General features: G+C 35.6%; 1 protein-coding gene across 5 annotated transcripts in view; it reads left to right on the top strand.

Annotated features, from left to right (window-relative positions):
* The window catches only part of NPAS3 (neuronal PAS domain protein 3), a gene marked incomplete at both ends in the record, with an annotated part of 777262 nt that extends 763775 nt beyond the window's left edge, over positions 1-13487 (top strand). For all 5 annotated transcript variants that reach the window (XM_083352401.1, XM_083352400.1, XM_083352399.1 and 2 more), the window contains 3 exons: positions 8686-8833; positions 10926-11041; positions 12178-13487. In XM_083352401.1, the coding sequence (XP_083208527.1) occupies positions 8686-8833; positions 10926-11041; positions 12178-13487 (1574 nt within the window). The remainder of the gene's footprint in view (positions 1-8685; positions 8834-10925; positions 11042-12177) is intronic.
* Positions 13488-15052: the final 1565 nt, after the last annotated feature.

Here is a 15052-nt window from a genome sequence, read left to right as displayed (position 1 = left end):
CTTGTCACCCTCAGCTATTGCTCAAAAAACGTCATCCCATTTCTTCTGCACTTGATTTACAGCCATAAGAAATACAATTCCTTAAGAACAGCAGCCTGAGCAGTTTGTTTTCCATAAAGCAAAGGTCCCCCGATGGCTGCATTTGGGAGCATTCTCTTATATGTTCTAATTTAGTTTCCAATAGCTGAAACAATCCAGATTTTTTTAAAAGGCAGCTTTATTATCACTTTATTCATGCTCCTTCCCATTTTCAAAAGAATTTTGCCCTTCAATATTGAGACTTTTTTTCCTCTGCAGTCAGTTACAGATACACAATGGCTTTTGTGTACATTCATTTGAAAATTTCTATTCTGTGATTACTTTACTGGTTCAATTTGCAAGATAAGAAACCAGTCTTTTTAAGTTATACCTCTGTGTTATGTATAGATACAGACATGGACAGTCACAGATACATATACTGTATTTAAATAAATGTATATCTTTTAATAACCCTAAATTTATTATTTAAAATAGATGGAATAGCTGATCACTCTTGACAGTAAAATCTCACTTCAGAAGTTTTGCTATCATAATAGGGAAAAATTACACGAAGTCAAGTAGCACACAATTAGTAAAACTGTAGGAATAAAAACAGCCTTTTGATACAGAGGAATTCTAATCCTAATCAGTCTGAAATTTCAGTGCTTTTGTAGTACTTAATATTGTCAATCATAAAAGAAACCAAACTTATTCTAGTCAAGGTATAGTATTCTGTGGATTCTGTGAAATGCTAAAATATACAAATGAATGTCAACTGTTGTACAAGTTGATGATAATCAGCAAAGCAAAAAAGATTGTTTTGATATTATTTGAAAGTGTGTCTTCTGTTTAGATGATGTTTGAACATGCTAACTTTAAAGCCAGTCCAGCAATTGAAGAACAAATGTACATTACAGGAGGACCATTGGCAAAAAAGTTAGTTGCTCTGTTCAATTAACCTGCATTTTGTTGCTAGTTGCAAAGTCGTGTCCAACCCATCGCGACCCCATGGACAATGTTCCTCCAGGCCTTCCTGTCCTCTACCATCTTCTGGAGTCCATTTAAGCTCACGCCTACTGCTTCAGTGACTCCATCCAGCCACCTCATTCTCTGCCGTCCCCTTCTTCTCTTTCCCTCAATCTTTCCCAGCATTAGGCTCTTCTCCAGTGAGTCCTTCCTTCTCATTAAGTGGCCAAAGTATTTGAGTTTCAACTTCAGCATCTGGCCTTCTAAAGAGCAGTCAGCAGATGTCGATGTTCAGTCTTGTCATCTCTTGTTTGACCAGCTTTCCTTGATTCATGGATCTTACATTCCAGGTTCCTATGGAGAAAAAATCTTTACAGCATTGGACTTTCCTTTCACCACCAGATACATCCACAGCTGAGCATCCTTTCGGCTTTGGCCCAGTCATTTCATTGTTTCTGGTGCTACTAGTACTAGCCCTTTGCTCTTCCCCAGTAGCATATTGGATGCCTTCCGACCTAAAGGGCTCATCTTCAAGCATCATATCTTTTTTCCTTTTGGTACTGTCCATGGGGTTTTCATGGCAAAGATACTGGAGTGGGTTGCCATTTCCTTCTCCAGTGGATCACGTTTTGTCAGAACTCTCTGCTATGACCTGTCCGTCTTGGGTGACCCTGCACACCATAGCTCATAGCGTCATTGAATTACACAAGCCCCTTCACCATGAAAAGGCAGTAATCCATGAAGGGGTAACCTGCATATCTTCAGCTCTAGCTTAGGTCTGTAATGTCAGGTGTTGTGTTACTGCAGTCTAAAATCAAAAAGTATCATGAGATGTTCCTGAAACCATTTTCAGCTCCAGACATTTTGCCATCCGAACCAATGTCCATGTATTTCCCAAGATATGGGCTACTGCGAGACTGAGAAGTCAAAGCTTGTCTGTGAAAACTAACCTGCAGTCATACAGTCTTTGAATATAACTCTAAATAGGGACTCAACCAAAGTTGCCCTCTGACCTCCGTAGCAAAATGAGGAATTGAATTTGATACTACCATGTCCCAATTCACTATTCTACAATGTTTCCAGAATTCACAGACAGAATACTCAATAAACATAAATGAAGTCTAAACTTTACCAGTGAAAGACTTAACTAACTCAGTTAAAATAAAAAAATATTTATGTCTCATTTATGAGACAAATGTAAATTTCTAATGTCAGCCAATTTGGATATGTTTATTTAGATAGTAATAGATGTTTTAATCTGTACCATATAATTTTCATTCTTCTCTACTTAAATGAAAATTATTTAATTTCTATTATATTATATAATTTCTTAATTTTCAATATTTGTGTCTGGTAGCATGTCAAATGAGATGTTGTAAGGATTGGATTCAGTTTAATCATGCTTAGCTGATTCATTAAAATCAGGGACTTGAGGTTGAATCTAGATTTAATCTTTCTTGGATAGGTCCCATAAAAATCAATGAAATGTATTCATAATTAACTGGTGTGTCACTGTGAAAGATATGAGACTCATTGAACATGAGGAATAAAAATATTCTAGAATATTTAAAATGCATTTTATAGAGAGACATGTCCTTATTTCAAATTCTCACCTAGCTTTATAGTGTGTGTGTGTGTGTGTGTGTGTGTGTGTGTGTGTGTGTGTGTGTAGAATTATCTTTATATATAATATATCAGAATATCTGTCAAATAAACATGTATATATAAAATCCTGGTGCCAAGTTCATTTAAGATTCATTCTGAACTCCATTAATTTCAGTATAGGATCATGATCTAAAATTATATAGCTTCATCTACAATTCTGCCTGTTCTATTCTGAATTATTTAATGCACATAGTATTGCTGAATGGAAACATGTAGCTTCTTTTTTTCTTAGATATTCCAATATTTAATTATTCTATTTGACAGCATGCTCTCAAATACCTGGCATTTATATTTTGCTACACATGTGTACATATCCTCAAAATAAAATAGAATAACAATAATAAAAACAAGACAATAACTAGAGTAAAATCACTAGTGGTAATAATAATGAATGCAGCATATGAAATAAAAAACTATAAACGTGTGTTTTTAAAATATTTATTATGGTATTAAAGTGATATATATATATATATATATATATATATATATATATATATATATATATATATATATATATATATATATATATATATATCCTGATTGATGCTGTGTTAATTATTAAGCAATTAAGAAAGGGATAATTTGTAAGCATAAATCACATTAAATATAAATAAATACATAAAAGTATTTTGCACATAGTTACATTAGAATATAAATTAGAAAATAATGAACTTTTATTTTTATATAATTATTTAGTAAGATTTCTTTTTGAAAATGGAAATTTTAGCCATGGTACCAGATATGTATCATGTGGTCAAAGGTTTCTTGGGGAACATGCGAATTAAAACTGGTGCAAAAAAAGAGATACATATTCTTCTGGATGGAATGTATGATTTTCTTCAGTGAAGTCAGGTTTATATATTTAGGTGGATAAACCAAAATCTTTAAACCAAAGATTTTGTGAGAATGGGTCAGAGGAAGAACTGTAATTCCTTTTTTCCATCTATTTAAATATTATGTATACTAAATAATTTTCAGCAGTTTGTAAATGTTTGTTATTTAACTTAATTGCAAAATTTTTAGTAAAAATGCCATCAAAGAAACAGATAATTCTGAAAGCTGATATTTTAAAAATGCTATTTCTGTTTCAAGCAAGTGAGGCACTTAGTGTACTCTATCTGTGATGCTATTTTCCCCATGGGTTTTGAAAATGACCTTCTTGTAAGCATCAAGGACTGTAACTTTTCAGATAAAAAATACTTGTTCTTGTTTTAAGTCAATGCCAGGTTTATTCCCCTATAGTCCACAGTTTTCAAAAGCAGAAGAAAAAGTAATCCAGAAATTTTCTTTTTTAAAAAAAACACTACTGTTTCCAGAATGAAGTTACTCTGTCAGCTTGCCTTGGGCTTTAGGTGGAGAAGAAGAGATTAAAGAGTCAGTATTCCTTTTCATGTTTCCTCTGCCAGTTTTGTGAATGTAAAAAGAGAAACGATACTAACAGCTAAGTGTTCAACTGTGGTACTAAATGCAGAGCTATTTCTTTCTCTTTCTCTCTCTCTCTCCTTTTAAATTAACAGTATTTTAATATTAGGACAACCTTGGGATCACTGTGGTTCATCCATTTGTAAGATTATTCTTGTGAAAGAAGTAAATAAAACTCATACCCCTCTTTTTTTCCTGGTGTAATGAGGGCTTTTGTAAACTAGTGTTTATGTGATACTTTAAATAAACTGATCTCATTTTTTTCATGTTTAATATCTGCTGAACCAAAATGCACAATATGCTCAAAGTTTCAAAGTCATTTGTAACATAGAGAAACATTATATTGTATGGAATGCTTTTTTTAAAAAAAAAAGACATAATACCTTACAAGATTTTTTCATCTCCTCTTCAAACTGAATTAAATTACTTCCTTCCTATAACACACAACTTGCTGTTTAGAAGTTTTCTTCTATTTTTAAGAATAGCTTTACCAGGGGGGGAAATATTTTTTAAAAACACAAATCTTGAAACGTGTACTGATCTATTTTATTTTACTCAAAGAATTTCATATATTTCTTTTTCTATTCCTTCTCTAAACAAAATTCAGAAATAGAATTAGATTTCCTTTTTGAAAATAGTATATAATATACAACAAACTATTGAACTAAATGTCCGATAATCGTATCCTACTACTGTGTGCTCTAACCATGGGTCAAATAATAGTAGTATTATAAAAAAAAGATTCATCTAAAAAATCTAGTGGTTTGCTTTTAGGAACTCAAATGTATAGATAATGTAAAAGATTACTTGCAAAGAATAAGTGTTGTTGTAAATTCTATGTATTTTATTTTGGCAGAATGGGTTGGGGGTAGAATCAGATTGGTTACCCATTCTCTAAAGGATTCTTCCCCAATCTATTCACTTCCAGAAGTGTTGCACTAAACTCTCATAATTCCCAGCCAGCTTTTTTATCTTTAATTACACCACGATTATGACTTCCTGTGTTAAGTTCTTTGGATTGTGTTCACGATGCATCATACCACACTGAAAAATTGCCATTAGAGAGAGACTTCCTTTCTTAAAACTTATTTTCTGTAAGTGTTAAGGTAGAGTAAAAAGCTAAAATGTTCCTTTGTTATTATACTAGCCCAGGTGAAACAAAATAATTTACAACCAGCAAATTGTATTCATTTATTTGCTTTATTTTCAGAAATACATTAGTGGAAAAAGAAATTATTAGGCCTTTAAGAGTCCTAAAAAAGAACATTTAATTCATACAGTTTTGCTATTATTGCATGAACCTTCTGCCTTCTTTAGATCTCTTACCAGTGCTTCTTAGAATTGGTTAATCCTGACAGGATGCTTATCATAATATTGCCTCTGTTCCTTTTTCTTACAACTGTAATTTTTTTTAAAGTATGGAATCAGTGATTTATAGTATAATCCTAAGTGTGCCTTAACCCAAGAAGATGACAACTGTAAATGTAAACAGTAAAAATATTAAGTTTATTGAAAGAAACACATTTCTCAATACCCCCATCTTCCATTTTTCCCCTCAGAAATGCAGGCAGTCCGCTAACCTGTTAATGGATAATAATAATAATAATAATAATGTTAAACTTTTTAATACCTTTATAAACTGAGGTATTCTAATAGAGTAAAGCTTTAAAAAAAGATTTCCATATTCCTTATTGTCAGTCTTAAGCTAATTATGAATTCAGAACTATTTGTATAAAACTGAAGTCTCAACACCATAATTGTTTGATGGAAAGTTCACTTTTTTCCACCTTCTTGCTTATCTTTGCAGTTTACCACTGAATTATATCTGAGACATGAATACACAAAAGCAAAGATCCATTTTGATTAATGCATCAATCTGATCAACTTTACCTTGTTTACAAAACACTATAACCCAAATTGCAAATGTCTGCCACTTCTACAAAAAAAAGAAAAGAAAAGATCTGACTGAATTTTCAAAGCTTTCAGGCTTTCAGCCAATTTATTGCAAAGTCAGAACATTGTAGTCAAAATAAAATGTATACCTGTCTTTCTTTTCTATATATATTCATATGGAAAATAAGTAACCCTTATAAATAAAAACAGTATGTCATAAATGCTGATTGCCAAAGAAGGGAAGGACAGGGCAGGAGAGAAATAAGGGAATAACACCTGAAATTTCTGAGATAAACCTGTTTTTAAACATGACAAAATCACTACCCTCAACAACCGCAAATGAGTCCAAAGAACAGCCCTTCCACAATCAGGTTAAGGGAATCTGCTTTAGGCACCAATGTGTAAAGTGGTCAGGGGAATAAGTGAAGGCCAAAAGTGGATGTTATGAGAAGAACTTTTCAAACGTTGGCCCTTGACAAGAATTGGCAGATGAGAAGGAGATAAGGCTTCAAACAAAATATTTTAGACCTCCAGTGAACACTAAATTCTGCCATACTATTTAGATGACATAGAATAGCTGCAGGCACAGACTTCCCTTGACAAAACTATTAGTTAAAAGTTAAAGAGAAGCCAGTGGTCTCCACCTTATTTTTCTTCAGCCTCAAAATGGGTGAAGCTATTAGTCTCAGTGAAGAAATATTATCAAGTAGTGTATCCTCTGAGCCCAATTATCCTGCAATTCACCTCCACCAAGAGTCCTAAGTTCATCTTGAATTTAGGTGTATCTAATTTTTAAATAAAAAAAAATAGAGCTCATTTACACTTATCTTCAGCCCCAGAGCCACTTGTACCATATGCCTTGAGCTCAGGAGCTGAATGCATCTGGCTTTATACATGTTTGAGTCCAACATAAATCCTCAGGGTGGCTTTGCAGCCTGGAATCGTAGGCTGGAAGGGTTGATTAACTGTCATTGGAGTTACACAGTGCGTCACAGACTCTCTGGATAAACAGAAGAGCACCTAAGGCTTTACCTGTCCCCTGAGCAAACTCTTTTTGAGCTAAGCCTAAGAACTTTTGCAGTCTTTCTGCTTGAGATGGGAATCTTGAACAGCAACGCTAGCTGTAGCAAACCTTCGCAGAGACAACAGGGAAAGCATGTAAAAAGAAAAAGAAAAAAGAAAAGAAAACACTAGCCTGCACTTTTGCATTTGAATCTGTGTTCCTTTTACAAAGAGAAGAAAAGGTTGGGATGCTAATACAGATTTAGGCTTGTGTTTTCTCAGGTGCAGTAGGCTTTAAACTTTAGATGGTATTACATATACTTGCATATCATTCTCTGAATTTGGAGGTACAGCCAAATTTTAAAGGTAAAGTCTCACTTTTAGGTTGAAAGTTTAACAGTATTAACCACAGTTTTTCCTGTCTTCAAAGTGACTTCTTTTCTTCTATTTCCCCCACCCCTTCCCAAAAAATCAAAATGTACTTCATGAAACTATTGTATATGAAGCAGTTATTAGCCATAATTAAATGGACAATATGAATTTACTACGTCTTTAGGACTCTGGCTTGTTCTGGTTTAGAGCAAGATGATTAATGCAAATACATATTACTTGAGATAACCATTTAGCAGCTAATTTAGCCAAATTTATTACAGCAGTTAGAGGTTTTTCATTTTAGCAGAAGGAGACAAGGACATGCCAAAAAGCAGAGATGTACCGTATATGAATGCACACTGCCCTCTAGTGCACAAGATTTACAGGATGGAGAACAAATACATCCCAGAAGAAATGCAAGCTGAAATAATAAGAATACTGAACACATTGTCTATATTTCTGCCAAAGACACATTGCTTCCTTATTTCAGCATATATGCTACTGTATGAGAGTTTTAAATTAGCTAAAACTATATTACAATATTTGGCTTGGAAATACTGGCTTGAAACAAATTTTAACATCCTTTTACGAAGCATCTTTAAGCAATATTTCACAGAACTTATACATTTTGCTTGTTCTTCCATTTCTGGTTCTATTTCAGCATTGCAAAGAACTCTTGCTTTAACATGCTTGATTCTACAACTCCCTTAGGCCACAGTTCCTTCTGCAGTTCATTGGTTGATTTATTTTGCTCTAATATTAAGCCAAGTCTCTACAGACATTCCTCCTATGACCACTGGAGGTTTGGTTCATCTGAAGACTGTAAATTCTGTTTGACAAGATCAAAAGAAACAGATGTGTAAGTTCAGTAGTTGATATCACCTGCAATGAAGAGAAATGATCAAAGAACTTGGGTACCGTATCTTCCCAAACCTTTCAAATAGCCAGAGTCTCGGGGAGGTTTACTACCTAGCAGCTATGAATAAATCACATAGAAATTTAACATGTGTATGATACACACAGAGAGAGACACACACACACATACACACACGAAACATAGAGAATTGTCCACAGATTTGATGCTTCATGAGCCACAGCAAATTCTGCTTCTGATTGCTTTTCCCTTGCTTAGTTGAGCTGCCAACAGCAGATTAAAATCAAACTACAAATCAGGGCACTGCCTTCACTGCTCCCAGAAATGATTTAATTGTTCTTATAATTGTGCTTTCTCTGAAACATAGGGGACAAAATCTTTCCATCTCTTTCTACTGGTATGGTGTGCCTTAATACAGAGAAATTGTGTATAAGTGCAATGCCAATGATTTGCCTTTTGTTTCTTCCATTCAGTGCTGAACAAGGGTCAGTGTGTTACAAAATACTACCGTTGGATGCAGAAAAGTGGGGGCTATATTTGGATACAGTCTAGTGCCACTATCGCTATTAATGCCAAGAATGCAAATGAGAAGAACATCATCTGGGTTAATTACCTTCTGAGGTATATCTTTTTGCCACTTCAATTATTGGCATTTTTGTTGTGACTAAAGGAAACATATTGGAAGGATAGCATGTAAGAACAAATGCAAGGAACTCAATGTGAGTCTACTTAGAATTAATGTGTACTAATGAATAACAAAAGCATGGTCATGGGATAGATTGTCAATCTGGATTCTCTTAAATCCAGGTAAAGCTTTAGCTTAGAATTGATTCATAGCCAACCTTTGTTAGCTTGATACTGTGAACAGGGGCTTCTTTAAAAAGGTAATGTTCCTATGTGCTAGGAAGCCAAGCCCTTATTGTTTCTGAAGCTCTGTTGCAATTGTCAGTATGGAATTTATTTTAAAACTTGTATTTGCACTCCCCTTTGCTTTCCATGTTAGACATGTTGATTAAATGCCAGATGTTTAAGCTCTCTGAATTGTATACAGGAAAATATTAGGTGTGCTGTTCCTTGAAAAATACAGCATTAAGACCTTTCTGAACTTAGATCTTGGTGAACGCACATTGTGACCAGTGGAGAGGGATGATTCCCATTTTATCTGGGTGCTTTATGGGAAATACCTGAATCTCATTTCTGTTATCTGAATAATGGAACCAAAAGAGCGTATTATTTTCTTATTTGAAATAAAATATATTTAAATTTAATAAATATATTTATGTAATGAAAATGGAAAATATTGTGCACATATCAATCCTAAACTTATGTCCTCAGAATTCTTGTTGATTTAAATAAGTCTTATTTTTGTTAAATGGGGTTAAGACATGAGGGAACTTACAAGCAATTATTGGGGGAAAATGAGCCATGTGATTCCCTTTTTTTTCTCCTCTTTTTTCTTGCAAAGGCTGGGTCCTTATGTCAGGAATGAGCTCAGAAAGAATTCACATTTCCTTTATTCCCAGAGAAAGGATTGTAACCCCTCTTTTCTCTCACTGTGATTTAATTGAAGATAAAGGGGGAATCAGATATTACTTAGTGCCCCGAGCACTTGTTGGAAGAGAATTGAACATAGCAAGAGGCATTCTGCTTTTGAGCCCAATTCCTTCCTGCCATTATGATAAATGGAAATAGGAGTTGAAATCATTTCCCAGTAATTAAAGACTAGCAAATACATAGGCCATCAGCTTGAGGAATCCATGTACATGCTACACATCTCCATAGTATTTGCAAATAACATAGGAGCATCCTGTCTCCTCTATTCTGTGGATTAACCTCTGATACGCAACTTATACAGTGATTTTCCAATAAAAACAAGAGGGGCTTATAAAAGTAGCCTACTTGTCTACTCAGACCATACTCAATGGGTTAATTCTCTGGAAATGTTTTTTTTATCATATTACATGTTCTTGATTCATGTTTCTATGCTTGCTTGTAGAGAACTATTACTGGGCTGGCATTAATAGAAATACAGAATAACTGAGTTGGAAGGGAGCTACATAACATGACACAGTTTGCTTATAACAGTCCAGAAACTGTAAATAACAATTCTTCTGTCAATTACGCAAAATAAATGATGAGATCATCATATAATGAAGATGATAATAAACAATTCACTCATAAGTTACAAATAGCAGAAAACATATTTGTTGATTACTCAACCAAGAGTTATTATTTTGATAGGTAATACCAGAACAAAAAGACATATATTTTAAAGGTATTTTTCATGAAAATTTCCCAAAGCTTGAGGAACCAAGATATGTAATTACTATTGTTGTGCTTAAGTGCCACATAAGGATTATTTTTAATAGTGAAAAACCAAGATAGAAATTCTCTAAGTAAAACCCACAAACTAAAACCTCAAAAACGATGTTACTTTTCATTACATGGCTATATTCGATTAATTTTAGCAATTTATTGTATTATGTTGTTTTTAATTACCTAGTTGCCCAGAAAGGTGTAAAGGAAGGAAGGAAGGAAGGAAGGAAGGAAGGAAGGAAGGAAGGAAGGAAGGAAGGAAGGAAGGAAGGAAGGAAGGCCTGTCTGTGCTTTCTATTGTTTGAGGCATTCAAAAGAATTTTGAAAAAAGAGGGAACTATCCTATTCCAAGTTATCATGTACTGTATGTGTACATTGGCTGTTTCTTCTCTTTTAGCAATCCAGAATATAAGGACACTCCAATGGATATTGCACAACTTCCACACTTGCCGGAGAAAACCTCTGAATCCTCTGAGACCTCTGATTCTGAATCAGATTCAAAGGATAACTCAGGTATGTAAATGCTCGTTTTGTACGTGTTTTTTTTTTTTTTTGCATCATAGAAGGATGAGTTGTCTTAGTTTATTTTTTTAATTTATTCATACCATTACATCCAAGTTAGAAACTGTAATTATAACTTATAAGTGGAGCTTACAAATTCTCATACAAATTGGTAAGAAACACTGGGCTGGTTTGGGGCTGTTGCACTCTGGAAAAATCAAGCATATTGTTAGGAGTATTCTTACATCTATCACTCTTGCTGGATGTCCAGGTGACCCCATCGCTTCAGAGCAGCTACTGTCATCTCAGATTCATACAGCAGCTCTGACCTTATTTGCATAGCAAGAACCCAGCATATGTGCTCTGTTAATCTCTTGGCTGGAATATTGCAAACATTTTATGGGAGGATGTCTTTGAAGATGGTTCAGAATATTTAGTTAGTCTAAAGTCAAGCTGCAGCTAAGACTGGCAAGTAATATGATGCTAATGTTTTATCAGCTGCAGAAGCTATTCCAAGTCTTATTTGAAATGTTAGCACTGTTTGTTAAAGCCTTGGATGGCTTGGGTACAGAGTATCGCAAGGAACATCCTACTTCCTCCAATATTGAAATTAGGCAGGTGTTTACAAAGAAGGAGCCTTTTTACCTGTAATGCTTTGCTTATAAAATGCTCTTTCTATAGAGGCACATCTTGCATCCACTTAGCAATATTATTGCTTCCAGAGCAAGATCTTTCTCTTCTCTAGGCCCTTTTAATTTTAACTGTCTGCCCTATACTGGAATAATGGCTTTTATATGGATGATAACATCTTTCCGGTGCTATTCATGCATGGTATTTTACTCTTTATGTATAGTTTTTCTGATTGTACACACATTTAGCAACCTGTCCACAGAACTGTCATTACTGGAGAAATAATAACCACACAACTGTTATGTTCAGCTTGAGCAGCAGAATCTTGAACTGGAGGGAGTTAAATGACAGACAAATGCCGCTCAGCTCATACTTGGTAAAACTGTCATTTTAAACCTAAACGAAAATGCCTTTGCCAGCAATATTGCTAGTAATAATATTTCACCAGTCTCCAGGAGTCTACGTGGGCTCTAAATCTTACATTCTTAATGATGTTTTTCACTTTTCTTTCTACTCAGAGGACAATGAGAATTCAAAGTCGGATGAAAAAGGAAACCATTCAGAAAACAGCGAAGATCCCGAATCAGATAGGAAGAAGTCTGGCAATCAGTCAGATAATGAAATGAACTGTAATGATGATGGGAACAGCTCCAGCAACCAGGACAGCAGAGACAGTGATGACAGCTTTGAGAATTCTGACTTTGAGAATCAAAAGGCCCCTGAAGATAGCTTTGGCACTCTTGGTTCTATGCAGATTAAGGTGGAGCGCTACGTGGAGAGTGAGTCAGACTTGCGGTTACAGAACTGTGAATCATTGACCTCGGACAGTGCCAAGGACTCAGACAGCGCAGGAGAAGTAAATGTCCAGTCTTCCAGCAAGCATCAAAAAAGGAAAAAGAGAAGGAAAAAGCAGAAAGGAGGCAGCGTGGCCCGGAGAAGGCTCTCAAGCACCTCAAGTCCAAATGGGCTTGACTCAACATTGGTGGATCAGCCCCAGCTGCTCTCACCGCCAAACAGTGCCTCAGTGCTCAAAATCAAAACAGAGATCTCAGAACCTATCAATTTTGATAACGATAGCAGTATTTGGAATTACCCACCCAACAGGGAAATCTCAAGGAATGAATCACCTTACAGTATGACCAAGCCCCCCAACTCAGAGCACTTCCCTTCCCCCCAAACCAGCAGTAGTTTACATGTCTCCATTCCAGACTCTGTTCTAACTCCACCAGGGACAGAAAATCCTGCCAATCGCAAGTCTCAGTTCAACACCTCATCCAACTCCGCCTTGGCTCCTGTATCCTCTGACCCTTTGTCCCCACCTCTGTCAGCATCTCCACGGGACAAGCATCCGGGAGGCCCCAGCACTTCCAATTCATTACTGTATACAGGGGATCTGGAAGCCCTACAGAGATTGCAAGCAGGCAATGTGGTCCTCCCTTTGGTTCACAGGGTAACTGGAACCCTTGCTGCCACCAGCACGGCTGCTCAAAGGGTCTATACCACTGGCACGATCCGGTATGCCCCAGCTGAAGTTACTTTAGCCATGCAGGGCAATCTCCTCCCCAACACTCATGCTGTTAACTTTGTGGACGTTAACAGCCCCGGTTTTGGCTTAGATCCTAAAACACCAATGGAAATGCTCTACCACCATGTCCACCGACTCAATATGTCAGGACCGTTTGGAAGTGCTGTGAGCGCGGCCAGCCTGACCCAAATGCCTGCAGGGAATGTGTTCACAACTGCCGAAGGACTGTTCTCAACTCTTCCGTTTCCTGTGTACAGCAACGGCATCCATGCTGCACAGACACTGGAACGGAAGGAGGATTGAGATATGACCACATACTGTGTTCAGTGTTAAACTCCGAGGCATAGACTATGTTTTAATTTAGACCTTTAATCCTAGCACTTTGAATTTGAGCAGGTCAGCTTATTGTCTCCGTACGATGCTCCCCATTTCATCCCCTTTCTCTTTAACTTGACTTATTCTTTAATGGGAAAGATACTTTTAATTTGGGCCTTCAGAGAACTGAAGCATCAGTTGCCTGCCATTTTGTCTTCTTCCAAGATGTGTATTTTTTTTCCTTTTGCATCTTTATTAAGATGCCTTTAATATGCGTATGCCTCTGCCATAGAATACTCAGTGTTGTGGTAAAGAGATTGTAAGAATAACAACCATGGGGTTTACTTTGAATTGATCTTGATATGATCAAGATTAAAAGAAACAAGCATAAAACAATGTGCCCTGTTTGACTAAGTCAAATGAAAAGGGGGTATTTGTTCCTAATTCCTTTAAAAAAAAATAGGGGATAGTATTTTAGAATTTTATGCAGAGTTTAATTCACTTTTTATGGTTAAGATTTTCTTACTTGCACATACAATAATTTGAGTTCTTAAAAAATTAATTTCTGGCCTGTGATTAGAATAATAAGAAGATGGACTAAATGTTAACTACAGAAACATTAACTTAATTTCTAAAACCATGGTGCTATCATTTATTAATCTGTAATGTCTTCACACAATATGCAGCTTGTGGGCTGGGTTTTTTTGAAAGGAATGTCTTCTGTGCTAGTCCATAGTCAGGTGCTGCAGTTTCCTTGGTTAGTTAAGACAAAAGCCCTCATTAACATTTGCTGCAGGACTTAATTTGTTTACCTCCAAACTAACAAGCCTCATATTAAATTTAAATGGATCTGGAAGACTTTTCTTTTGGTGAGTTGAGTGAATGTGCTAAAAAGAACAAGAAAATGCAGTGAAATTGACTCAAAGACCAGATTTTTTTAAAAGGTGTATATTGTTTCTCTTTCTATTTTTTTATTCTCAGTAGAACTGAGGCTAATTTTACAACTTCCAAATAAGTGAGTGAGTGGGTGAATGTGTTTGTGTGCATGTGTGTGTGTGTGTGTGTGCACGTGTGTGCACGTGTGTGTGTGTGTATACATACACATATACATGTATGCTTAATGTTATAGAGGGAAGGTTGTATCTTTATTTTTATGTTTTGCTCATTGTTTTCTCTTTTGTAATCCCCCTCCTCCTCCTTCTAGTGTTGAAGCCAATATGTTTTAACAAATGGGTTAATAAGCTTGAACTAGATAACTGCAACTAAAAAAAACTGCACATTAAGTAAAAACAAAAGAAAAGAAATCTATTTTGTCTTCGTTGCCAGAAATCAGTGTAGTGTCAAACACTCCAAATGACTGTCAAGTATAAATTCTTCTTCCACTCCATCTTTGGCAGCTGTTTGTTAAGGCATCTAATAACAGATGTGAGAACTGTAATGTGTACAATGTGTAAGTGTCCTTGGCTGTCAGTCTCATTGCAGTTTCAATGTGTGTTACTATATGCAGTATATACTAAGCTAATGTAGTTGTTTTGTCCTTTGTCTTCTCTGTG

This window comes from Vipera ursinii (assembly GCF_947247035.1).
Source record: "Vipera ursinii genome assembly, chromosome: 1".
NCBI classification, from domain to species: domain Eukaryota; kingdom Metazoa; phylum Chordata; class Lepidosauria; order Squamata; family Viperidae; genus Vipera; species Vipera ursinii.
This window is presented reverse-complemented; position numbering and strand designations above follow the sequence as displayed.